Source organism: Sinohyriopsis cumingii, chromosome 6 (genome assembly GCF_028554795.1).
Source record: "Sinohyriopsis cumingii isolate HCF-2022 chromosome 6, ASM2855479v2, whole genome shotgun sequence".
NCBI classification, from domain to species: domain Eukaryota; kingdom Metazoa; phylum Mollusca; class Bivalvia; order Unionida; family Unionidae; genus Sinohyriopsis; species Sinohyriopsis cumingii.
This window is the reverse complement of record NC_142966.1, coordinates 110,662,085-110,689,971: the sequence shown is the minus strand read 5'-3', so window position 1 is coordinate 110,689,971 and position 27,887 is coordinate 110,662,085. Positions and strand designations below refer to the sequence as shown.

The window sequence follows — 27,887 nt, the reverse complement described above, 5'->3', positions numbered from 1 at the left end:
CGGACATAGGTACCATCGCGGTTGAATGATTTCTGTTGAAATGTCACTGGTGATGGAGGGTGTGAGGGTGGAGTTGGAGTTGGGGTATAACCTGAGGAAAAACTCAACAGAATGTAACATTTCAAAGAAGTTACATTTGTAGGTCATGACCATGACTTCCACCAAATCTCACCTTGATTCAAAAACAGTCGTGAAACTATTTGCTCACACAAGATTTTGTTACAGACGGACAGAGACGAAGAGAAGGATGGACATGGCTAACGTTGTACGCCTTTGGCTATATTGATGGTGGGTTAAGTTATATCCAACTTAAATGAACACAATTTTCAATCCAATTGCAGCTATAACTTGAGAGCCCTCGGAAAAAAAATATTTTATATGTAATGTCTGAAATATATCATTCATGAAGGAATGAAAATAGTTCATATAGTTCAAAAATCAAATATATTTGTTTCTAAATTTTAGGACATATCTAAGTAAATGACTAAAATAATGATGCGCAAAGTAACTACTATAAGTAAAAAAAACGCGTAAATATTTCGAACATTCTACATTTCTGATATACTTGTCTGCTAAATATAAACTAATTCAGATTTTATGTTAGTTTTTTCAGCTTGTAACAGTGATGACATTATTGTGTTAAATTACTAAGCTGGTATACGAAAGATTGAGCATGGTTTAGTAGAGGCACTACTAAATAGATTGTAGAAAATTACGTTTTATGCAAATCCGTGCCATTAATAACTTCTTGCTTTTCATTGTAATTTCAACTTTTCACGCTATTTACAGATGACGTTGTGGTCCTATTTGAATAACACTTCTATGATGCTATGTCTGAAAGTTCTTTTCATGATCAGTGCACGTGCACTGAAATTTGGCAGCATAAATTGAACAGGTAAAAATCGGTGTATTAACGCAGTTAAGGTTTCGTTCACAAAATTGTTTACGTTCTACTTTCTCATACTTACTTCAAAGTATGACCCGTTTACTTGTTTAGACTGGTAGTTAATTAAGGAAGAAAGGAAGAAGCGGCGAAGATGTCTAACAAAAAAAGTACCATAACCTACAAACTGAGATTTTTTTCTGCAGAATCTGTGCCGCGTGCTGAAATGTGGCTTTTTCAATAGTATCGAGATACTTCTGCAACCATGGGCAAGGATTAAGAGGTCGCAATCGGCACATGCCGAGAGAGAAGTCTGGTTTCTGCCTGAAAAGAGCAGATGCTTGCGGATGGCCCCACATGAAGGACATCTGCAAATGGAATGTGCCAGATAAAGCTGGATCATGTTCGGAACATCTCAGCCTTGGGCCGCCTTTCATTCAGATTGAAAGTTCATTCATCGCCGTGTTATGGTTAAAACGACGAACTTAATTTGAGTTAATTTATCTGAATCCAACATACGAAGTTGGTTCCAGGTTTGAACAATCTCAAGATTCAATTTATTGATCGAAGAAGGAAGTTAATAAGTGAGAGAATACTTAATGGGACAACATTAGCATAAAAGCGAAGTGAGTGCTTTGCATCCATATTTTAATTATGTGTAATGACTGACGTTTGTACTCTGTCTTGGATTTTTTTGTTTGCTTTCCTATTTTACCTCTGCCTCTAACGTTACCCTATGACAGCGTATTATAGAGAAATAAGTAACAAAACAAGGAAGCCAAAAACAAAAAAAAACCACTGAAAGAATAATTATTTCTGTGAATTTATATTACTAATCATAGGTTGGAAAGGGAATGGATTGTTTTATTTAAACGTTTTAGCAGAATGTCACTAAAATGTGCTTTGGCACGTAGGAAAATAGCAAATCAATGTCATGTTCAGTTATAAGTGTGTGTCGATTTGATTTGAAGATAATTCGTTAGTAATATTATCAATTAAGATATGACACAGTAAAAGTTGACAATGAATTGTTCATGTGTTGTCTGTAACAAAATATATGTCAAGAGGTTCGGGTGTCTTCTGGAAAACTAAATAAAGACTGGTAAATATCGACAAGGAAGCATGAAATAATTCTCCTGACAGTGCGTTATTATCATCTTGACCGTCGTGTCACGCTCTTTAATCGACCGCCAGAGTGTACCCTGGCAGGGAGAAATTCCAAGCATTTAATCGTGCATATCAGAAGCCTTGAAGACTCATTCACGTCTTTCTTAGTTCTCGTATTCTGTGGTATGGAAGGTTTTGTTTTTAGTTTTTCTGTATACCTTATAAAAAGATATAATATTTACTCTTCTCTGTTAATAATAAAGCAGATAACGTTCGTGAGAGTATCAAGACGCCATTGTAATTTTCGGCATATGTATAATTGTCGAAAAAATATGGATTTGGACCAATTTCGCACATTTATGTTCTTTGTACATTCTTGCAACGACTAAATTTAAGATAAAGTTGAATTGCGACATGTACCCATTCATAACCAAACATTATTGGGGCCCCGGATGACCGTGTGGTCTAAGGCGCTCGCCTTTACAAATCACTGACACGCAGTGTTACCATGTCTGTATCATGGTCACGTCCGTGGTAAATTTCGTTTCCGCTCAGTAATTTTAATAGACTTCTTGACTAAAGTTGTATGTTAAGGCTACATAGAGCAATTCCAATTATCAACATTACCGACAAAATATAACAGAGTTATCGTCCCTATTTATATTTGCCATGCGAATGCATCATATTGGCATATTGCTTAAGTGTCGTATGGAAACGGTTTTTGGGGTGGGGTGGGTGGGGCCTTTTTATTGTTCTTCAAAGTTGATACCTTAATTAGATGCCCAAGGTTTGTGGTTCGCGCAGATTAATGAATGCCTGCTATTAGACCAGGCCTGGTGGTGGGCTGAGTGATCAAAATCGCTTGCCTTTACCAATCACTGTCATCTCATCTCTGTCTGCATGGATTTGAGTCTCGGAAAATGTAGGTATGTAAGAAAGCTGCCAGTAGCGTCACGTGGGTCGGTGGTTCTTATCGGGTTTGTCCGGGTTCTTCCGTCATCAGTTATACTGGCCGCCGTATATATCTTGCACTGAGAACTGGTGCTAAATCCCAAAACAACAACAAGAACAACAACCTGCCATGGAGCTCAAACAACTCAGAGTTTCGTTATTTTATTATGAGATTAAACGTTTTCTCTCAGCCATTTAAAAGAAACTGTCATAAGTAAAGACATAAGGAATTTGTCAGAATAAAATCGAAAGTTTCAAAATAAAAATCGAACATATTATCTTTCATCCGTAATAACATTTAGTACCAGAGATCGTCATATAGGAACAAGAGTATAAAATTTTGAACATCATTTTGTTGTCGGATACCTCCTTCGATCAGACAACTTTGAAACCTAGTTTGCGTTTTTCCGCTGTACATCCTCAGATATAATTTCTTTATAGGAAGCATTTGTGTGACACATGTAATCATGTTTATGGTATTGTCCATCCTTTAGCATTTTCAAAAGAAATCCTTCTGCGGCGGAACAAGGACCATATCACTGCCATGACTATGAAGAGAAAACAGTGAACTGAATGAGAGAGCAGTTCTTACATCTACTTGTCATAAAGAATGGAACTCATCCATCCGTCTTGATTGTTACTTGATGGCGCATGTCTATTATGGGGTTTCAAGACTGGTTCTCTGTTTACCAAGGCGTGTTCATGAGCGACACCATAAAAATACGGAGCTATAATATTTACATGCTATCTAGAGGATTCATTTTTGGATGAATTAATTTTTCAAAAGAAGACATACATACACCTCCAAATAAGACATATAGAGATCTCCAAAGAAGACAAAGGAGAAAACTGCCTGATCATAGCTTACTCTTACACTGACAAAGGCTCCGGCAAATCCTCCGATCTTTGGAATATTCAGCGGAAGATTCCGTAGTGAAAAGTCTCCCGCTTGAAACGGACAATGACACTGGATATTGTACTGCTTGAACTTTTTGGGACATCCCCTGTATTCGTATTGGGCTAAGTTGGCGCATATATTACTGTACAAACTGAAAGAAATTAGGAAAATTGAAACATAAATTAGTCAATGACCTGATACAATAGTTATTCTTTAAAACATAAAGAATTTTTATAATAATTAACACAACAGCTAACAATAAATGAAAAATCAAGTAATTTCTTACAGAGCTCGGAATATTTTTGGGAAAAAATCTAATAGTTACTTCACGTGACAATAAAGTAAAAATAAATCAAAGTACGAACAAAAATAAAGATAAAACATTATTTATAAAGTCTTTTTCTTAATCTTAGTTTTTGAAATAGCAACTGTTCATCATTTCGTTTTGGGCACCATGAATTAAAAAAAATATCTTTATTTAGCTCATGCGCACTGCTTTTATCTTCTGTATACAGTCCGAAGTAATTTTCTTTAGACTGATTCTTTACGGATATATAGAACCATTCCCATATTTCAACCCTTTATGCCAATATCATCAGAAAGTGTATTCAGTATAAGACTGTTTATAGAAAGCCTGAAACAAAACCTACATGATACCTGTATATATGAGAAAGGAAACAAAATAAATGCGGTATGTGTTAAATGTTAAAAACTATATCAGCGTAAATTTCACTGCATCACGTAGAGTTAAGGTGCAAACCATAAATGAAAAGAGATGTGTAAATATTTGTAGTTCTAGGCAACTAGTCAATTAATCCAGTCGCAGATTCATACGTCACGAGCATGCAGAAAAATAATTTGGGCAGTGGCTTCGTGTTTCATCCAATCGCAACCATCGATTGAATGGTTTGAAGACATTAAGCCACTAAAACAAGAAACTAGCAGGGGTAAATATCAACTTTGGTGAGCTACACATTCCTTCCGGTGACGTTTATTATAGTAAACTTACGACCAAAAGCTTGACTCGAACCGGATGCCGCCATCTGGAAAAACACGTTAAATTGCCTCGAATATTGAAATAAAAATGTTCTGTGAAAATGACGTGCGCACGAATGAGATAAAGTAGCAGCTATTTATCTAAACCGGTATTCTTCTCTGAGCCGATTATATTATTTCAGATAACTCGTCCGAAATGTTTCAAAATCCGCCAAGCTTTAAAGCTAAAAATGCCCAAAGTGATCTGAAAATATACATATCACGTTGGATAGCAAGATTATGAAGTAATAATCGTTTTCCATCCTCACCCCACCCACCCAAAAATACACAATGTATGAACCTATGGCGTCACTTGTTTAAAATTATCAATCCAAACGGCGATTAGATTACCACTAACAGCAACAACAGCATATCGTCCTGGGAGAAAAAAAAAAAACTATTGTAAAAGTTATTCATTAAACTCTATAATTTGTGTGTTCTATAATATTTCAACTTTCAGTAGCAGCGGTTACAAGTTTCTCAAACTGTCGACAAGGTGGATATTTTAAAGGCACAAACATTTTTATTTACTTTTCAAAAGGCATGATAAGGTTTGGTGGTTTTGTTGTAAGATATATTTTGGGCTAAACTCCGATTTCATATATATCCAAAGCAGATGTACTCAGATTTACTTGGTCGAGAAACGTTATTACCAAGGCAAAGCTTACGTTCATCTCGTTTCTTAATTTTTCCGTTTTTTATTATACCACGTCCGCAATCAAAGCTACTTTTATTTATAATTTAGAAAATGGAATGGTTCAGCTTTGAGAAGAGAATCTCTGATAATCCATGGAAGCGGTGAATGAGCCGTGAAAACTGCTTTGATGGGACTATGATTGAATTCAAAATTGTTTTCACATCTCTCTATCTCTCTCTTATTGGTGGAACACTTTCCTTTGATGAAGGCAGTATAAGAAAGAACTGAGGAAATTCAGCCTTTGAAAGTCTTGTGGAAGGCATATATTTTTATAAGCATAATCAAAGTCTGGCTCAGATCTGTTAACCACGTGATTACAACAGGAACACTGACACCCACGAGGAAACATCACATACAGGCACATGCTGTAACATACAAAACATGCTTGGCTAAATTCATAAAGGTATTGATAAAATCTCGACATGCTAGTAAACGACCTCAAATGTGAGTAGTGCCGGTTAGGAATTCTAGCCCTACGGCTGTCATATCAGGATAAGGTGATCACGGCACAACAGCTCAATTACTTTCTTAAACACTTTAAACCCTAAAATTATTAGATCCCACCAAAAATCAGGAACGGGTTTTCTATATAAAAATTGGACTGCAGCAACAAACAAAATACTTTAATAAAAACAGGATTAAGATTTTTTTGATTTCGTCGACTGCTATTTTTATATTTGTCTTTCTTCCTGCAAATTCGCTGCTTTGCATATCCAACCAGATGTTTATTATTTAAGTAGCATTACGATTCCCTCCGAATTCCTTTCAAAAGACGAACGTATCCGACTCTCATCTAAGGAGACGGTTTTTTTCCCTAGGGACTACATTTAAATTTTCTTCAACATTGCTCTGCGCCAGCTTGTGTGTCTTATGAATATTTCATTTTTTTAAGATAAAATAAATGAGAATTAGTTCACAACTGAAAGAAATGGTATACAATAAATGTATATACTGTGGTACGAGTATATCAGAATCAAGAGACAGTCCGAATAGAACTTATTAATAAGGAGATCTGACAGGCACCGATTAAAGTTAATGTGCTGGTGACTTTTGGAATTCCCGGTTAACTTATATTTAATAGCCTATCAAATATTCAAACTGGTGCATGTAATATTAATAAATGTGAATGATTGGTGAATCGAAAGGTCAACAGAATATGACCTCGTGTTTGGCGTCAGTCAGATCTCCATTGTGTCGGAGGTCTCTGTTTTCGTCATATTATGGCAAGAAATAGTAACTAAGGAATGAAATACTTATTCGTGCTGGTATGACTTACCATGAACCAAGATGATTATCAAAACACGGTAAAGGGAATGGAATTCCTATCATGTATTTGACAACTCCAAGTTCTACTGATATTCCTCTTGGCAAGTCTTTTGTAATATTTCCAGAAAACGTTAAATACACCGTCCCTGGGGTGACTATTGGCATAGGATGCACACGAACGTCATAGAAAACAATCGGTCGTCGTGGATCTTTTCCTGAAAATGAAATAAAACTATGCAGCGAGTCAAACGTTAAGAAATGACCAATACATTTATTCACAAAGGTATATAAAGTTGCTTCCATTTGCGAATCAGTACAGAGAAATAATGTGCCCACAAAGTGCTTACATGTTCAGAAACAAACACGCAAACAAACAACAAACAAACACCAAATATACACTTTCACTTTTTCACATGAAAAAGAGACAGAAGCATGGTACTTGGATACTAGTAAATAAAAACAAATACCAAAAGTGAAAGAATGATGTGAGTCAACAAGTAAGTTTAAAATATTCTACAATGTCACAAAACCTATTTTCAGTTTGCTTATTCTTTAACAGTGGACAAAATAACCTTTAACGTCTTAAGACTATGAATTAAAACATACAACTTTGAAAATAAAGGAACTCTGTTTAAATAAATAACAGATCTTGTATACTTAATTCCATACCACAAAATACCTATCTATACGAGCTTTTAATCTAAACAAAAGACCATGCAAATATGTTTCTGTCGATTTCCTTTGAAAACTTTACACACACACACACACACACACACACACACACACACAGAGTTTGTGAAGTAAATGATTAGCAATCTAACAGGTGACTGAAATTGCGAAATGGTCTTAAGTTTGATTTAACGGTCAAAGATTCGACGTTTTGTATTCGTTTTAATGCAAAATGCGACGTTTCAGTTTTGATGCTAATTTAGTTGTATTCCGCGTCAACGTTAAACTTTAATTTTATGTGACGAAATAGCGAAATTTCCACCGAGAAATACGAAGCAAATTACGAAAAAGAAAATATGTGATTGAGAACGTCGGAGACAAGAATAAAAATTGTATGAGGCTAGCCTGCATTTTGGAGAAAGTTTTTGCTCATGCATCCACCATTTATGATTACATTTCTAACCAATTTGTGACACGTCCCTAAAAGGAAAGATATATGACCATGAAAAATTCTAAACGCGTGAGCACTCATTAAATTTGCATCTTTTTTATATAAAAAAAAAACGATGACAAAAATTTCACCAAGTTTATTTTTGTTCGCAATTTCCCTTTTCATGATTTTTTTTTGGCACAGTGAAATTTTAAAATGGAGACTCGCACGCTGGAACTATGTGCTTGCTTTCATTTACGAAGCAAAATGCGACATGGTTGGTTGGGGTGTGACGAAGAAAAGTACGACATGGTTGATTGGAGTGTGACGAATAAAAGTAAGACAAAGTTAGATGGGTACGAATCCACATACACTCCGAGACACGACTCTTTACGATAAATTGTGTGCTCTTTATATCGCTTATTTCATTGCTTTAACAGAGGCCTGCGCAATTAAAAATGTGTATCTCGCGTCTAATACTAACTTATTTATTTCCGCATCCTGCGTCACCGTTCATACCAATCATTGTATTTAGTCACTGTTCACTTCAAGATAATGGCAAGGGCGATATGGTAAACAATACTTCATTCTATAAAAAAAAAAAAAAATACCCTATTATGAAGACATTTGTCACAGAATTAAAACGGATTCACATTTCAATTAGTGACGCTGTGTTTTGCTGCTTGAATAAAGACAAGCTGTACTTTTACTGCCTTGTCTTAAAGATTTGCACGGAACTAGCCTCCCCCCCCACCCAATTTGTTATATATCTAAGCAGCAGAAATTCGATCTACAGGTAACTTTCACCATACTAGTTAACTACAGTAATAATTTTACGAAGATATTCTTTTTCACTGCTCTGCCAACAGTCAAGTAAGTTTCGGCCTTTTATCTATTCTAAAATTTTAATCTTTAATGTAAAAAATTAGTTGATGTTTGTCTTTTCTTCATAATTTGATTTTGATACACAGGACAAACCTTTTTAATTCGAATTTAAATTACGTTACTCACATGGCATCAGCCAAAAAAAGTCGTTTCATCACTTTTATTGAAACATTAATCCTGACTGCCAAGAAACCTGTTCATTGGAGAAAGAGTTGAAGTAACAAACGACGAAAATACCTTGGATTCCAATAAGCGCAACATTCATAATGAACATGCTTTCATTAGAATGTAGACTATACATTGTCTTAGGTTTAAATGAACATTATTTCAGAGTGCCCCAAAACCATCACCACCGCCTCTGCTGCTGATAATACCACTACTGCTATTAATACTGCTTCTGCTACTGTTGCGGTGACAACGACGACTACAAAGATTTATGTTACCGCGACTATTACGAACACGACACACGACACTCGAGAGGGCAACGACGACCGTCAAAAACAAAATGGCACTCATATCATACTATGGGCATTTGAATCCTCTTCCAGTTTTCATGATATGTAAGAAAATTACCATTCATGTGTTGCAAATAATATTATGTGCTAAAGGGTTTGTATGATTTTTACTGACTCAGTTACAGTCTACAATTAAGTCTGAAAAGCTAGTCCTAAGTTTACAAATGCTTTAAAAAAGTACGACAAAGAATTATAAAAAGATATAATAATTTCTATTTGTTTATTTGTTTTATTATGGGGCATTTTGTCGTTTTAAATAACTGTGAATTACGTTAGAGCTGATATGGAACCAGTTGCAGAAGAATGGAAAATTATTAAACAGATACACTTCATCAAAGTCTCTCTCTCTCTCTCTCTCTCTCTCTCTCTCTCATAAAAATTCGTTTAGGAAATGTGCTCGACTACTTGTAACAAGCAACATTGAGTCATTGACCTTTCGACAAAATATCATTGAAGCATTTGGAAACAATATACCGTCGACAAAACGAGTTAATTTTCCCACTCAACTTCTATTATTAATAGAAAGCCCGTCCTATTCATAGAAAACCCAGATTTCTTTAAAAAGATGACATACTTATCTAATAAAGAGAATACTTGGCAGATAATTGGGACTTATTTATCAGGCTCCACTGTAAAGCTCAAAATAGATCACATGAGATCGAGTTCTTCAAATATCTGCTGGCATAACGTTCCTTGTATTTCATTTCGGCTTGTGTTGTCTTGGGTTATGAGCCACTGAAATAATTTGATCTCACGGATGAGCACGCGCCTGTCGATCAAGTGCCACATAAAAGCCATTACAATGGTCCACTGATCAATTAATTCTCGGGAATGAATATTTCAACACCCTTTGGGTCAAACAGACGGACAGGAGCCCATGCGGTTTGCACAATTATAATAAGTAATATTGCAAATCTGCATAATTTCAACATTTCTCTTCCAATTTTCATGAAATTGTCACCATATATATAAAATCTCCCCATGATTAGTAGCAGTGACGATTCTCTACCTCAAGGAAAGAAGCGCTGCTCATAAACAGATGAAGAATAATTAGTCCATACAATTTAAAAGGGATATATCGTTTATGTTGCTATTATTATTATTATTATCATTATTATTATTATTATTATTATTACCAGCTGCTACACGTCTTACGTGATTTCAATGGGTGAATACGAACGAGATAAACCTGGCATGTTTGACACCTGTATACATGACAAGATGTGTCTAAACATACTAGTGGGGAATTTACAACCGATCCCTATCAAAGTTCTTTTTTTTTGAGACAAAGTTTTTGCCAAGGAATTTGTTACGGCTGTTTATTGCCTATCTATCTGCCTCCCCCATATCTATATCTACACAAGAATGCATATACTACAAGCAGTGGCTTCACAACCGCCCAATAAACTCCAGTAGCTCACTGGGGGAGGGGGGCGGGGCAGGTCCTTGAGTGATAAAAATTACCACTAAACATTTTATTTATTGGGAGGCGGCCCTAGAATGAAGCTTCGCGGGAGGGGGAGGGGCGTGATTTCATCGTTTATCACTGATTAACAATTCACAATAATCTGAGTAGTGGTAAGAAGGCTGCGTACCTGTAATAAGGTATAGAAGATAAATACTAATAAACGTACTGCATGGGATATCATTTTTATTGCATATGCAAAGGTAACAGTTGCAGTGTTGCAGTTCTGGCGAGTTTCCTATCCACCTGTCCTATCGTATAGATCTATCGTCTCTCCGCATCATATAGCCCTGTGCTATAGCCTTATTATATACCCCTAACCTATATCCTTATTATACAGAGATAACATATGGCCTTATTATATAACATGATCCATATCATACAGCTCTGTCCAATATAGCCCTATCATTGTAGCCGTATTTTACAGCCGTATCCTATAACCCTATCATATAGCCGTATCGTATAGCCCTATCCTATACCTTTATCCTGTAGCCGTATCCTATAACCCTATCGTTTAGCCGTATCATATAGCCCTATCAAATAGCCTTATCCTATAAACCTATCCTATAGCCGTATCATATAGCCCTATCTTATACCTTTATCCTGTAGCCATATCCTATAACCCTATCATTTAGACTTATATAACCCTGTTCCATAGCCATATCCTATACCCTTTTCTTATAGGCCTATCCGATAGCCATATCATATAGGCCTATCATATAGCCTTATCATATAGCCTTATCCTACAACCGTATCTTATAGCCCTATCCTATACACGTATCATATAATTCTAACAAATAGCATTATCCTATAGCCCTATCCTATAGCCTTATGCTGTAGCCCTATCCTATATCCGTATAATATAGCCCTATAATAATCCCGTATCTTATAACTGTTTCTTATATACTTGCCGTATCATATAGCTCTATCATATAGCCGTATCAAATAACTTAATCCTATAGCCGTATCACATAACTATCATATAGCCGTATCCTGTGGCCCTATCCTATGCTAGTTGACAGGCTCAAAGACATACAAAAACAACACCTAAATAATACAGTAACTAAACATAGACATTACATATTCGAGTTATGTGTAAAGATCTGCATGTGAAGACGAAGGCAATGAAATAACATTACGCTGATAAAAATATAACAAGATTCAAGCCGCGTAGAACAGTTGATAGAGCGACGGACTCGTAATCCAAGGGTCGGGGGTTGGATGCCCGACTTGATAAACCTGGGTCGGCTGCCTCGGATGTCTATGGGAAAAGCATTTTTCTCTGTCTCCAATTTTGGCAAAATGATATTAGCCAATAATGTTTCAAAAGTGCAATTTAAAAAATGCAGTAAAAAACGAAACAAAAAGAACAGCAATCTTTAGCTTGGCAGGCGGTCGTGTCATCCACTATACTATGGGCGCGGGACGAATATGCAAGTCACACAATTGGAGTGGAACCAGTATTCTTGGCACCACCTTTATATTTATTTGAATATACCTTGAAGTTGCTTGACATCCTATTTTTCATTGATTTTATTATGATAACGCGTGCGCTGTCTCACTGTCCCATGACGACATTTTTGTTCATTTGAAGAGCTGATTTATTTATCGCGCTGGCTCCTTCAGCTTCAGTGATAAATGCAATCCAGAAAAAAAATTTCTCCTTGAACTGGAAAGATTGTGTCAGGAGAAGCATAGTTACATATATTCTCCTGATTTTCTTGGCTTTATCGAAAATAGTTCATAATTACTGATGCAAAGATTGTAACAGATAAGTGTTAATAAGGTCGGATTATGTGAAACTGTGGATTTTTATGCATTAAAATCTATCCAGTCCGGTCATACAAGGTGCTTATAGATTTATGCTGTTTAGGGCAGTAAACCGTTAAGGACCTTTCTATAAAGAGCAAAGCAAGAGTACACTCTAATGCCACAATAGCCAGGTATGACGTGGATCCATAATACTCACGGGCCGGTTTATACAGGTTTCATTTATAACCAAACAACACACTGGATAATCCATGTTTTAGATTATGCATACAACACAGAATAATCGGTGATGGTAAATGGGGTATGGTATAATGCAAAAATGGATCTATTGAGTAGAAAAAAAGGCATGGACAAAAGTCAAACAAAAAAGTAAAAAAGAGAGGGTTTAATTTCTCAAATTCAACCTACTTAGGTATGTTGTGACGAACAGCTGTTGGAAAAATGTCGATGTCAATGATTTAATACAACATAAGAATAACGTATTATTCTTACGAAGGAAATATCCCTGAAACATACAACTTGATACCAAAAGTAAAATGAGAAAAGGTTTGATAAATAATTTGTACAATCGATGTAGTTCTAGTCACGAGTAGAATGATATACACCAGTAGTACATTCGCACCTATAGCAGCGTTTGAAATTGAAAATAAATGTAATCCTACACATAGGTTACCAGAAAGTACTGAACTGACGAATAGTCAAATCGCGCTAACCACGTTATCCCATTCGCCTAATATTTTCTTTAAATCCAGTCAGTTTCCTTTCTTTAAAAAATATTATCACTCTATGAGAAACATATTTTCAGTTGATACTGGATATTTCAGAAAAAGTAAATATAAACTGATAAAGTTGTTACAAACATTTAATTTATATAATTATGCGTCATCTTAGTCGGAAAATGTGTTATTACCTAATGGTTTACACACAGTTTGGGGTATGCTTGGCTTGCGGTCCATTTTATAAACCTTATCCATAGTAATATGGTAGTTTCATAGTCATTTGAATTCGTTTTGACACTACGCTGCTCTTCATGTCCGGTTGGGATATTGAAACATGCCAAGCTTTTCATTCATGACAGACAATTTTAAGCAAGTCACATGTCATACGTGAAATCAGCCTGCTTAAAAGTTCTCGTAATGGCTGGATATAAACTATTTCAGCACGCCCGAATTCCTCCGGTACCATATGTGTTTGCAACGCTATTAGTCCGACCCGGCGTGTCAACCGTACCCAGTCAATAACAACGTGACACGCAAGTGGCACAAAGTTGACATCCTCCTACCTCCTCTGTGACTGGAAATTATTGTTGTCGAGTATGTCACATTCATTGTTATATCTAATCTAAAACATTTACTAAACAGGATGGGATAATGAAAAACATTTACAAATGCTAGACAGGGGTTTTGTAGTGCACGACTTTTACTTGTTAGTGGACCAAAAACATGTGCAACATTGATGACATCAAACATTTTCAAGTGAATCAAATGTAATTACTTTGCATATACAGTAATATCTTGAATAATCACTAAGATAATAAATAGATTAAAAAGATTAATTTATCAAAAGTACAATCGACCCCAATCGGATAGCAATAATTGCTCACAATAAACAAGCAGAGAATGTATGGCAATAGTTGATAATATTCTTTAGGATAATATTTTTACATTTTTTTCTTTTACATGTTACTTATTTATTTGGAGAAATACATTCGACCACAGACAAGCAAATATTCTTTCTTTTTTGTTGTTATTTGCTTGCTTGTTTTTCTTTGTTTCCCGCCCAACAACACCCAACCCCACCGCTTACCGTATTTAAACGAAAAGCTGTTACGTATTATTCAACCGTATCCACATGCTCGGTTTCTGCTGGTAATAAGGATAGCTGAGGGGCGTATTATTACATGTGACCGCTTGTTTTGGATGTTCGATGATGGCACCAAGGTCAGTGATGCTACAAAACAGAATTCCAGATCGCAGAGATCCGGATGGATGAGTTAAAATAAAACGCACTATCAAGAAACTATACAGAGATATTCTCCAACAAGTTCTCAGCGTTTCTACGTTATAACAAGAGTCCCTCGAAGTGACTGACGGTCTAGTGGGAAAAACCATGTCTGATAATCTTCAGGTGACATGGTCCAGTTTCGTAAATTGGTCGCCGGCAAATTTCTTAACTTGAGGTTATGGTGTGACTTTTTATAGCTATTATTGTTTTCTATTTAAAGATATTGATATATTTGTGAACTAGATGTTTCGGGCTTGTGTTGTTCTTGAAACTAATGTCAGGCATGTACACCTTCCATATTTACTCTGCAGTATGTTGATAGTGAAAGAGCTAGCCTCCAATAACAGTAAATTGTAATCTTGGATAAGGGCTTGTGTTTGCACTGTGAGCATCACATGGTGTCAAAAATGACCTTCAGACATGAAAATTGCAGGTAGAAATTTGGATTTGGTTTGCATACACTTCTTCTGCTATGAATTGCAATTGACTTCTTTGGTCAAGTAGATACTATTTGTATGCTATGTTTTAATATAGATATCCAAAATTATGAACAACCTCACTTGTGTATTTGAGTTTTTATGGTTTTTTAAACTAGGTTGCTAGTTTGTACATACAAACTGGCCCCTGGCCCCTCAGTAATAACTAGATCTTAAAATTAGCTGATGTGGTACACATACTGGATGTCAGCTTGGCACCATTTTCGTTTAGGTCAAAGTAGATATCATTAGATGTGTTTTGGTGAAAACCCCGTGTCATCCAATTCGGGGACTTAGTGGCCATAAGAGTTTTAAGACAGTTGCCGTGGCAGCCATATTATACGTATGACTGGCACGAGTTTTATTTAGGACCAACATGGTGTCATATGAGGGATACTGGTATAAATACCATCTTGATATAAGCCATCCATTTGGAATAACACTATTTTCAGAATGTGTATTTCTATTCAGGAGGAGTAGCAATAATAATATTTCCAATATGGATACTGTGGCGGCCATATTGGAAGTCAGACTGACACCAATTTCAGCTAAGACCACCAGGACATCGTAAGAAAACGCCCATTGAAAACCATACGAAAATATGACTTTTGTTCAGTTAAAGTTGTGATAACAGGATTTTAGGATGGCTTCCATGGCGACCATATTTGATGTGACATCGGCGCCATTTACATCCAGGACCAGCTAAACATCATAAATAGTCTTTAGTGAAAACCCAGTGTTCAAATGACAATTCATGTAGGAGCAGGAGTGATAACAAGATTTTCAAGATGGTCACTTTGGCTGCCATATTGGATGTTAGATCGGTACTGTATGTACTTAGAGTCAACTAGACATCATCACAAGTCTTTAAGCGAACACCCCATATTGATATCACCATCCATTCAGGAGGAGTAGCAACGAGATTTACAAAATGGCTGCAATAGCGGCCGTGTTCGAGTCATCTCAGCAACATTTTCATTTATGACCAATTAGATTCTTAAAAAGTCTTTTAGTGAAAAGCACATGTTGATAAGACCATGCCTGAAGGAGGAGTAGTGATAACAAGATTTTCAAGATGGCCACCACGTAACGAGTAGCACCATTTTCATTCGGGATCGACTATACCAAGGGATGTGTGTGTGTGTGCGTGTGTGTGTCTGTGTGTGTGTGTGTGTGTGTGTGAGAGAGAGAGAGAGAGAGAGTGTGTGTGTGTGTGTGTGTGTGAATTTTCATGGCAATCCTCCATATAGTTTACGAGGAGTAGCCGTAATAAACTTTTACTAACGGAGATGCGGACGACGGACGACCGACAACAGACCATCCATTTTCTGGTCTATAATGGACTTTATTACTCTCAATAAACTATCAAAGCTGTATAGGGCATGCGATTACAAGATTGGCCTAGCTTTTTGAAAATAAAAGTTTTAATCCCAGTGGTTTTATTTGCTAAAAGGCAAACAAATACGTGATCATGACACAGTGGAAATTCCAAGAAATGACTGGAAAGCAAATTGGTACAGATTCTTGTTAGTGCGTCATAATTTAACGATTTTTGTCGCAACGGAAACATCCAGACATGTGCGATAGCGATCTGTACTCCTGATACAACAAGTTAACGTCATGATTCTGAGCGCTAAAGTTGAGCAATTAAAATGAAAGCTCAGTGGTTGACGTTTAGCTCTAAAGCATTGAACGCTAGTAAAAGAAACGAGTTTTGATAGGATCATTGGGATTGCATATGCGAATATGGGTATGAGGGGAGGAGGGGAGAAGTCGCTTAACACTTGTAAAAAGAGCATTCTCTCGTCACTCCAGTCCTCTTGTTTTGACCATATTTTACTTTTACAAGAATGTCAGTTCATGCAAAATTTTGAACATTATTAATCTAGAATAAATGTTTCATGCCAGAATGAAAGTTCTGTTTTCAGATATAACGAATCCATGCTTATTAACGAGGCTGCAAAAGAAACCGATGCCAAGACATTAGGAGACAAAGTAAAGAAAACCCGCAAGGACATACTTTTTATGAAAACAGTGCATTGTTATGGCGTCTTAGTTACAAATGTGATTGACTCGCTAAAATCTAAAAGAATGCCGTCTTAATTCTTGTCCAATTTAAAAGATACTAAATATGACCACCTGTGATCTGTGATTTGTGCCAAGTCTAGACCATGAAAATGGTCTATTAACTGTTTTTAAAAAAATAGGTACACATTATTATTTGGTATATACAGCAGAAACTAAGCCCCGCCTAGTGTATCTAGAATGGCGTAAGAATACATTACATATAAGGTCGTTACGACGAGATACGTTCCACATTCTATGTGTAAAATGAAAATTCTCTCGACTCGGAAAAACTCTTACATGTGCTTTAGTATTTAGTGTATACAGATTGTTTCTTTTTCCCCACATGTTTGTAAATATACCACTTAAAAAGAATTGGGATGTATTACAGGCCAGTTTCATGCATTTAAATATAACCGTGCGTGAACGATGATGTAAAAACGTTTACTATTATCTGTAGGACACACACGACGCTGTTGAACTTATTTTTAGATAATAGTTTTAAACAGTTAAGCATAATTTATTTACAAAACTTCAGTCAAATTTTTATTGTATGCATGTGGAAAGTAATTCTAGTCTGGCTAAGCGATATGAAATTCTTAGTGACGTACGGATTGAATCAAGCGTCCAATCAAAAATGTAGGATTGGAAATGTGTGTAATAAAAACACGGTTATATATCTATATATTATTACGTAGTGTTCGATTCGAAAGTTTAATCCGTATTTCCATATCTAACATCCAGTGGCGTAATAATGATAAATAACGTACAACGATTTTCCTGCAACTTAAGTTTTATCAGCTGTTTCGGTATCCGAAGACAGGTCGCATTTAAGGCAACCACCCAGTCGCCCCCCACCCACAATCCCCGTTAGTATGCTACTGTGGACATCCAACCTGAAATTATATACGTGTTTACACTAACCTTCTCCCATATATAGCTTCGATCATTAAATCAGGCTCTAGGGAATCTCGATATGTTTTCAATTTCATTCACAATGCATAGCGGAAAACATAATAATGTAAGAAAGGGAATGGAACTGTAAGAAATGGAACGGAAATATAAGAAAGGGAGTATGCATTGCATTCATGACCGCATTTGAGTTTGGCTCGAGCTGGGAAAAGAACAAATTTTATATGGCGTATGAATAGGTCTCAAAAAGAATGAAAACTTTTTTTTTACATAAGGTATGAATACGTTAGTCTTATGGTTTAAAAAGGATATGCCAGCCATACTGAACAAAAAGGATATGCCCTATTTAGCTCGTATGTACCAGCCATACTGAGCAAAAAGGATATGCCATATTTAGCTCGTATGTACCAGCCATATTGAACAAAAAGGATATGCCATATTTAGCTCGTATGTACCAGCCATACTGAATATCAGATCAGCATCGTGTTTATTTAGAATTAGCTAGAAATTATGAAAAGTCTTTTAGGAAAACCCCCAATGCTAATCTGACCATCCATTGAAAAGGAGTAGGGATGCTAAATTTTTTCAAGATGCCGCTGTGGTGGCCATATTGTACATCGTATTGGTAACATTTTCGTTTAGGATAAACTAGACATCAAATAAGTCTTCCGATGAAAACCCCGTGTTAATATGACATTCTGTTCAGGCGGAAGAGTGAGAACAAGATTTGTTTAATAATGGCCATTGTGGCGATCATATTGGACATCAGATCGGTACCATTATTTTCGGACAAATAAGCATCATAAGCAGTCTTTTCGTGAAAACTCCATGACTATCCTTTCAGGAAAAATAGAGAAATACAGATTTTTAAGATTGCCACTATACTGGATGTCCATGCAGCACCATTTTAATTTTGAGACCAACCAGATCTTGGAATGAATATGTATGTAAATTTTATGGTAATCCTCCAAGTTCTCTAAGAGGTTAACAATAACAAACTTGAGTTAATGGACGGACGGACTACGGACAATAGACCTTCCCACGAACTCTTCTGATCTATGACCAGTAGAGCTAGAAAAAAAAAAGGATTTAGCTATTCGTATATATTACATTCACACACAGTATCCGATGAAACATGCGTGCTATCGAAGTTTTTCTTGTAGTGATTCCTGTTTCATGATCTGTAAAGACACATTTACGCCAGTAATAATGTATATAACATTTGTTAAGGACATTCTTAACATGTTGGGGATCTCTGATGCACAAGACAGCGTTAAGGGAAATACTGCTGATGCGTTTGTACATACTGTATAAGTATTATAAAGAACACTAAAATAACTGCCATGTACCTCAATATTGCACGTCTGAGCCTTTTTTGCTTTGTTTTGCTTGGGGTTTTGTAAACTTGTTTTAATCCACGAAATTTTGGCATCGGATACATACACCTCTCCCCCCCCCCCCCAGGGAAACAAGCCGAAGCGTTCCGATTGTCCCTGGTCGAAATGGAACTTGTGTCTTATGGTATCTGGGCGTCTATGTGCTAACAAGTCAGATTCATAAAATTCTATCGTTAGCTGAATGAAGAAATAAAATGACCATACAATTTATTTCCGTACCTGGGAAATCCTTGTGTTACTAATAAAGGAGAAGAGCATAAATTCTTTAACTACATTCCTTGTTTGAGTGATTCATATTGATATAGACAGTAGAATGTCAGTAATTAGCTGTCATTGTTACATAAATTTTATAACACACTTTTTCTTTAGCCAAATAAGGGCATTTAATCAATGACTAATTTCCTAAAATCTATTATCTGTTCCATGCGTATAACTTTATGACTTCATGTCTCTGACCAGGAACAGTAACTTTTTTTTGTTTAAAAATATTGGATCAATTTAAAAAACGATTTACGCGCAATACTCTGAAATAATTTGAATATGCCATTTACCTACCACGTCGATCTGGCGATATAAGCACATTAACAGATATAAACCCAGAAAAGGTTTCATTGATCATATTAAGTCCGCCACAGCTATCACATTAAAATCCTTCAGTATTAAAGATCAAATCAAAATGAACACTTTTGAAGTCAGTTTTGATCATTATATTTATTGCACGATATTTTATGCGACAATGAGATGTATTTTAGTCCAAGAGATAAGTAGAGAGTGCAGGGGATTTTTACTAGGTTTTTTGGCAATTACTCTCTGATAAAGTAGACTTCAGTCATGTCATTATCTTGTAATTATTACAGCAACACTTTGTGATTACGATAGTGCTTTATGAGGTTTTTCCCCACGTAAGTTTTCAAGATAAGAAAACACTAATCAGTACAATGTTATTTAAAAAAAGACTAAAGTATAATGTTTCATTTGACAAAAGCTGTTTTAAGAGTGATTTCTAGAACAAGAACTCTTATGTTATTAGTGCTGAATCTGAGCATGCGCAGTATATATACTTTTGGCGGCGATATATGAGCATGAAGAACATAATTATTTCATGCTTCACCACGACTTACACAAAGACAGAAGAAATCGTTATTATTTATTCAAAGTATGCTCTCCAAAACTAATTCAACGTGTCGTCAGATTTTCCCGACGTATGCTATAAAACTAATTCGCCACGTCGTCGGATTTTCATGACGCATGCTAGAAAAAGAATTCTGAACCTCTTTCAGAGACCACTAGTTATTCGACTTGATGCGAGAAAAGATATGTGTGTGTGTGTTTGTGTGTGTGTGTGTGTGTGTGTGTGTGCGTGAGAGAGAGAGAGCGAGAAAGAGAGTGTTTATTTCCATGCTTGCTTCAAGCTCGTGGATTTTACAACACAAAAAAGATCAGATGAAAAGAACAGTAAAGAAATAAAAAATGATCGATATTGGAACGCACTTGTGTTCGGGCCAATAAGTGGTATTACACCGTCTTTAGTTCTCGAAGCAGAGTCTCTGGGATCGATGCAGTGACAAGTGCCATTAGGAGCCACATGTTTCCATAAAAAGTATTTTCTACATTTTACAGAACGAGCATTGAATTATATGAAAATTAAGCCTCTGAGGGATTTCCCATTTCCTTGCAACGTACACGGAGATATTTACATCATCAGCTTAAAGTGGCAGTTTAACAAACTTTGATACAGGAAGTTTGATTAAAACAACAGAAAGAAACAAACATGTTTATTTACATGTTGGATAAAGTCTTATATTTCTGTTAATTATTAAATTTTCAGGTGAATCATGGCAAAGATTTCTTAATGAGAAGATGAAAACTGGGGAGATGAAAAAACGTCGTTTGTTTGGATGGAAAAAGTTAGCTACAATTGTCAATCGGAATATCTCACGGCCATTTCCGTCAGGTCGTGAAATAATCTCGGCAGCAGTTAGTTCTAGAACAACACATCAATTTGATGTATTTAGTGATTCACCTCTGGTGGAGTGCACCATATGTTTTACGACAATAAAGACCGAGATCGGTCCGATTGTGATTTTGTCTCTGTCCACCGCAATATTGCTCCATGTGAACTAAAGTAGTTCAGAATGTAGTTCTTCAATTCGACGAATTACATCCGCAGTTTCTTTCCCGACTTAACGGAAAAGGCCAGATATGATCCGATCGCTACGTTCGTCTCAGTGTAAATATAGCAACAAACGTATTAGCTTCAGGGTCACTTGTATAGGAATGAACAAGACCGATACAAACAACCTTGAGAACGACTAGGTTGAGTAATTACCTGTAGAGTGCACGCGATCTTACGTTATATTAATTATGAGCTATGAGCTAAAGATAGGTAGATGATAATTATGCTTTGTTCACCTGTTGTTTAATATGAATAGCAAATACTATTTTCCAGGTAAACAAAATTTGTTTCTATGCTTCTGATTATAGGTAAAAGTGAATAAAGTTTGTCTTCAAGGACACAAGTGCTATTTTAATTTTTTTAAAATATATTTTCAACTTTTCTGGTAGAAACCACTTACAAACATTTACGTTCTTTCAGCATTTAATAATCATATATGATGTAATATATTTTGTGGGGGAAGATTCCGAGAATCCGGATGAACCACTGACCCACGAGGAGCTACAAGCAAGCGTTTTCACATACCTGCGTTGGCCATGTCCAAGACTCGAACCCACGCAAACAGAAGTGAGATGTCAGTTATCTGTAAATTGGAGCGCCTTGGATCACCCAGGGCCCCTTATTTACATTTGGTGTATTTTCCGACAAGAATTACGTTAAACTGCATATATTTAAAGCAAAATAAATTACGACTGTGATTTTTACAAAAGGTGGTGATTAAATAAAAGCCACTATTTTTTATGATGACTGGAAAGATATTTCGTTTTCTATCTAGTTTTCTAGATCAAAAATCAGTAAATACAAGAAAGCCGTAAATATTGCAATTTCATAATTTTATAAATATCTTTTATAAAATTTAATATAGCTTTGTTAATTAAATGCAGAAATCCTAGTCTATGATAAATGCTAACTCAGACTGTATAATAAACGAGGGAAAATTGAAGTCATTGTTTGTTTGTACTCGCGTATAAGACAGGTCAAACTGCAAACAACGTGGACATTTCTCGACCGCTCCGGTGGCCTAGTGGTTAGAGCGTCCGCCTCGGATGCGAGAGGTCGCGGGTTTAAACCAAAAAATGATACTTTAGCTGCTTCGCTAGGCGATCAGCGTTCAGAGGTTAGTGTTAGGACTGGTCGGCCTGGTGTCAGGATAATGTGAATGGGTGGGATATCATGAAACGTGTCTGCACTACAAACTGCCACACTGCAGACGTCGTAGCGATATAACTGAAGAAAAAGAAAAAAAAAAACTACACACACAAGTATCTGCCATAACATAACATGATGGTAGGTTGTGGTCTATATTGTTTGTTCTACTGAATAACTCTTAAACGAACTTCACAAACAAGCATTATGCCAACGCAGATCTGGGTCTATGTAAATTGCAGTTGGTTCAACTTGTACGCCAGTATATATGGTAGTCAAAATCTTTATTTTTTAAAACAAATATATTCAATAAAATCAGTCTTTGTTATTTAAATTGTTTATCTTTAATTTAATTTTGAATGTCATCCAGTAAAGTACGTCGATTATTCTATACTGAAATTAAAAGTTTCTTTTGCGACCGAACGAGTTTACAGAAGTGTAGACAATGACAAGGTCTGTTAGATTTATTTGATATTGGATTTTTAACGTAGCTGTAACAATTTATCAATTGCTACGATGTCTGCAGTGTGACAGTGTTTAGTGATGTCTAGCACTGGGGTATCATGCCGCAGATATGTAGCATCATGTCCCACCCTATCACATTATTCTGATACCAGTCATAGCAGTAACCCCTTAATGCTGTACACTTGGCGAGTTAGCTGTTAGTGCCATTTTTATAAAGTCCTTGGTATGTTTCAGTCGGGGTTCGAACCTGCGGCCTCCCGCATCCGAGGCGTACGCTCTAACGACTAAGCCAACGGAGCGATCCGGTAACATTTAATAATGATGTGTTTAAATTGCTTCCTTACAATTTAAATAGTTAAAGCTTACCGCGCGTTTTTCTCATGTTCTCTAAAAGAAACGATGTTCTTTGTAAGAAGTCGGTCAGCTAAGAGAGATATATAGCCAGAAAAAATATCTTCAGAACGAGGATTTCATTTTAAATGACACATCCACTTTTTTACCATACATTGCTACCATCCACCCCTCCCCTGCACAAACATTTATGCTGTGTATTTTTTTTCTTTCTTCTATTATTGACGCAATTTTGAGCCGATTTAATAAAGATTAATTATCGTGTATGCATCAACATCGTACTGGAACAGAAAAATAAGCTAATCGCATGATAGGTGTGCTTGATATACGTCACGCTAAATTTTAACACTTGCTGCTACTGCTGGTGCTGTTTCTCTTGTTCCCGAACGTGTCGAATAGTACTAAAATATCATGTTATACTAGCAGTCCGTACAAACGTGTGTACGTGAGTACTCTATTAAGTAATTGCTCTCTCTAACCGATGAAAGTACATATTTTAAACTTTTCAATGTGCCTCTATGTTCGTGTGGGAAGCTTTCGAGTGGTGATCTGGTATGAGTGGCATGAGGGTGGGACCTATAAATGTATAATTGAGATGAATGCATTACGAATTTCTTGTTGTTGTTATTATTATTATTATTATTATCATTATTCCATCACAAACGCTACCACCACCACCAGCTATTACCCCTACTCCTTGTAAAATTAGGGCCACACATGCTTAAAATAGTACAGAAATAGGCTGCAAACTTTTTGTGATATCGATGTTTATACAATCATTTCGCATTAATATATTTAAATTCTACAAAACATGAACAATTATAAGTATGCGAACATCATTAGACCAACAAATTGTTCTCAGCCTACTTTTCTGACATGACTGTCAGAATATAACAAAATAATGGTGGATAAAAACTGTTTAGGTCTGTAGACATGTTAAATCCACTTGCACAGTAAAGCCTCACTAAAACACGGCATCGCGTGGTATATCAGCTTCTACAATAAAGGCTCGTTCAAGCACAGCATCATGTGTTACATCCTATCAATACAGTTAAGGCACCGCGTTTTAACAGGCAAATCATCAACGAATTGGTATCTATTTTGCAAATGATTTTAACGATTGTCAAGCTAGGATATGCTGCATGCTATTTTAAAGTCGTTGTATATACAACAGCTTTTGAAATCTTCAGTTTTGCAGCAGAATAGGCTAATGACTTCGGGGCAAAACCCCCACACTTATGTCGGAAACTCTTTCCTCGAAATCTTGAGCCTCACCAGCCATACCTAGTTTGGATCGCCGCTGATTCTTGGCATTGTGCTTAGATATTATCAAATAACATTAAAATATAGTTTTCAGTTTGTCTCTAAAATCATATTTTTTGTTCACTTTTTAAAATTCCTAAATTGTTACATTCATAGGATCAGACTCGTTTATATTTATATATCTTTCTCTTTTTTAATCAAGAGAGAGCTGGAATTTTATGGTCATTTTCGGGAAGTATAAAACCAATATCAATGTTTTCTGATTCCGTTATCACCATACTCTCAAACGAGGTTGGAACTACACGCGTTTCATGAAACTATGACGCTGATGCGCATATCTGCCGATCAAAATGTAATCGGATTTATATCGTACGATTAAGTTCATATTAAAAAAAGGCTGAAATGTTTTTCAGTTAAGTATAGGAATTTTTTAAAAAATTATCTGAAAGTAAATAACAAAAACATCATTCTCATGGCAATTCTATCTTGATCGCTAGATCTCGACTTCTCGTTGTTGTCAACATCAGAAAATTAGGATCACAAGTCGACACTTCGCGTCTCGTAATGATCCGGATTTTTTTATGCCGACAGCTTGACATGATCAAATTCTCTCTCTCTCTGTCTATCTATCTATCTATCTATCTATCTATCTATCTATATATATATATATATATATATATATATATATATATATATATATATATATATATATATATATATATATATTCAGAAGCTAGCGAAAGTTATGAATCGGTTGCTAAAAATATTCCGTAAAGTAAAATTCTATTTTTCACTAACGTAGTACTGCTAGAAATGTTTATAAATCCAGCTTAACAGTAAGGATGATGAGAAATACTGCAGTGAAGTTAAGAAAGCAGAAAACCATACCCTCTGCCAACATAAATGGTTTCTTAAAGTACGTAGTTTCTTGCTACAAGTAATGGCATTCTATAACAATATCGAATTGTGCATACCGAATTTGGTATCGATTAAAAGGCTGTCTTCCAAAACACAACGCCAGGTGCTACTATAATATAGCAGCTAACCTGTAATCTTACCAGTTAATTATCTTTGGATGTTTTTATTAACCTAGCTAATATTTGCCTTTTCGTAAAAAATATACATGGACGATGTTATTGATTCGCGAAGTGAACGTCATTTCGAAAACTGTTACGAGTTAACTGAACATTAAATTACAGCGGATTTTTTTTTCTTTTCTTTTAACAAAACATTTTTGTTTAACTTATCTTTTTTTCTTCGTTTGACTGAAAAGAATTGTTTTGTACTCACCGCAATCTGTGTATCGCAAAGGAGTCTTTGCTCTTTTTCTCCTGGCCGTGACGCCACGCGAGTCCGAGTGTACAAGCAGTACACAAACGGTGAAAACAATAACCGATCTGATCATCTGATCGATCAACATCGTCGATAATCGACGATTATCACAGACAGGAGCAACAACTGTTTTTGGAAAATTTCAGAAGAAATAATTAGAAAAACATGCTTCGAAGAAGACTTGAGACAGTTGATGAGACAGTGCAAGTTCTGATTCTAGTTGATATTTTCAACATGACGTTTTCTTGCATAAAATTCATTTTTGTTTTGTCCTTGGGACTGGATTTTCTTCACAAGAAGTTGCTCATAAAAAGTCATCAAGTTTTTTTTTTCTGGAGTTCGTTATACACTTAATATATTCTTCATTGATCTTGCTTATGTGTTTTTGTTAGAAGTACTGGACTGGACTTTTGAAGTTGGCTCCACAGACAGGCCAGCACAATTGATCGTCTTAAAATCTCTCTAAATACTGAGGAAATATCCAGGTTTCTCATAATTTTTGTTTCCGGAATTTCATCCCATTTCTCATGCGTGTCACTTGTTTACAGATCAACGCAGTAGTCACATGCCTTGCAAATCCAATACATTGACGACCCTGCGTCCGTCAAGGACCCCACACGAAATGAGTATCAACCAAGCCCCTCCTCCGTATTTCTAAGTCTGTTCACAGTTTACGAAATACCGAGCACCTTCGAAATTCCTTTCACAGACTAATCAGGGCAAATTGGTCGGACTATCCAGTAGATGAAAATTAAAATTACTCGCCCGTAAATACACTAGGAGTTTCAATTGACAGATCACTCAACTGTATAATTGCTAGATAAAAAATACAAACCAATGAATTACGGTTTAAACAGTTTGATAAAATCGATTTAACGCACTACTTGTCACAAAAACGACGAACTTATTAATATTTCACTTTTTCCATGCCAACCATGCCAATATAACATCTGTACTAATAACAATGGTCTTTCGGAGCATCGTAGCTGGGGCGGTCCTGTTGCGCCAATGGATACCGTTTACCCTACCTGAGCGGCGGTCACTTTCAAGCGCTGGTATACAATTTATTTTCCCCGCCTTCTCTGGGCCACACACGACGCACCTCCAGTGAGAAATTTAGCTGCTTTACTAGTGTGGAGAGGTAGTTAGCCCTGCAGAAAGAATATTCAATGATTAAGGGCCCTCACTTGTTTCGAGCACTAGGTTACTACCTGTTCGTTTACCCACCTAGATGTGGACCCATTCGCTACGAACAGCACACCCTCACTGTATGCGTATGGAAATCGTAGGCCAGTGGATTTTTCAAACTATCTTGTATGCGATATCAACAATACTGAATCAAAATCTCGATAAGGAAAGGTATAGGAGGTCGTCAAATTCGAAAACGGACAGACACACATATAGACAGACGGATATAAAAGAGCAAATGGCTAAGGATTAGCACAATATGTACGCCTTAAACATGTGAGAATAAATTGGACATTAGGAAAGGAGACAGTCGTAAATTTGAGGTCATCTTCTCATAAAGCAGTTTCTCGCTCTGTGTGTGTGTGTGTGTGTGTGTGCGAGTTTTAAAATCCAGATAAATATTATAATTGTAAACCTAGCATGACCTCTAGACATAAAAATATTGTCACAGCGTGTGACCAATTGGTGTACGTAATTTTACAAAGTGGCAGCATGAAACTTTATATAAGTACTGTATGTAGTTCATTACACAGTCGTGGAAA

At 36.1% G+C, this 27,887-nt stretch overlaps 1 protein-coding gene across 2 annotated transcripts in view; it reads right to left on the bottom strand.

The window, feature by feature from the left end:
* Positions 1-27,394, bottom strand: part of LOC149797715 (ganglioside GM2 activator-like) — a 40,083-nt gene extending 12,689 nt beyond the window's left edge. The window contains exons 1-3 of one of the 2 annotated variants that reach the window (XM_089960469.1): positions 26,116-27,394; positions 6,848-7,052; positions 3,810-3,990 (exon numbers count right to left, since the gene is read on the bottom strand). In XM_089960469.1, the coding sequence (XP_089816595.1) occupies positions 3,810-3,990; positions 6,848-7,052; positions 26,116-26,245 (516 nt within the window). In that variant the 5' untranslated portion in view covers positions 26,246-27,394. The remainder of the gene's footprint in view (positions 1-3,809; positions 3,991-6,847; positions 7,053-26,115) is intronic. The other variant, XM_089960470.1, reaches the window with a different exon arrangement.
* Positions 27,395-27,887: the final 493 nt, after the last annotated feature.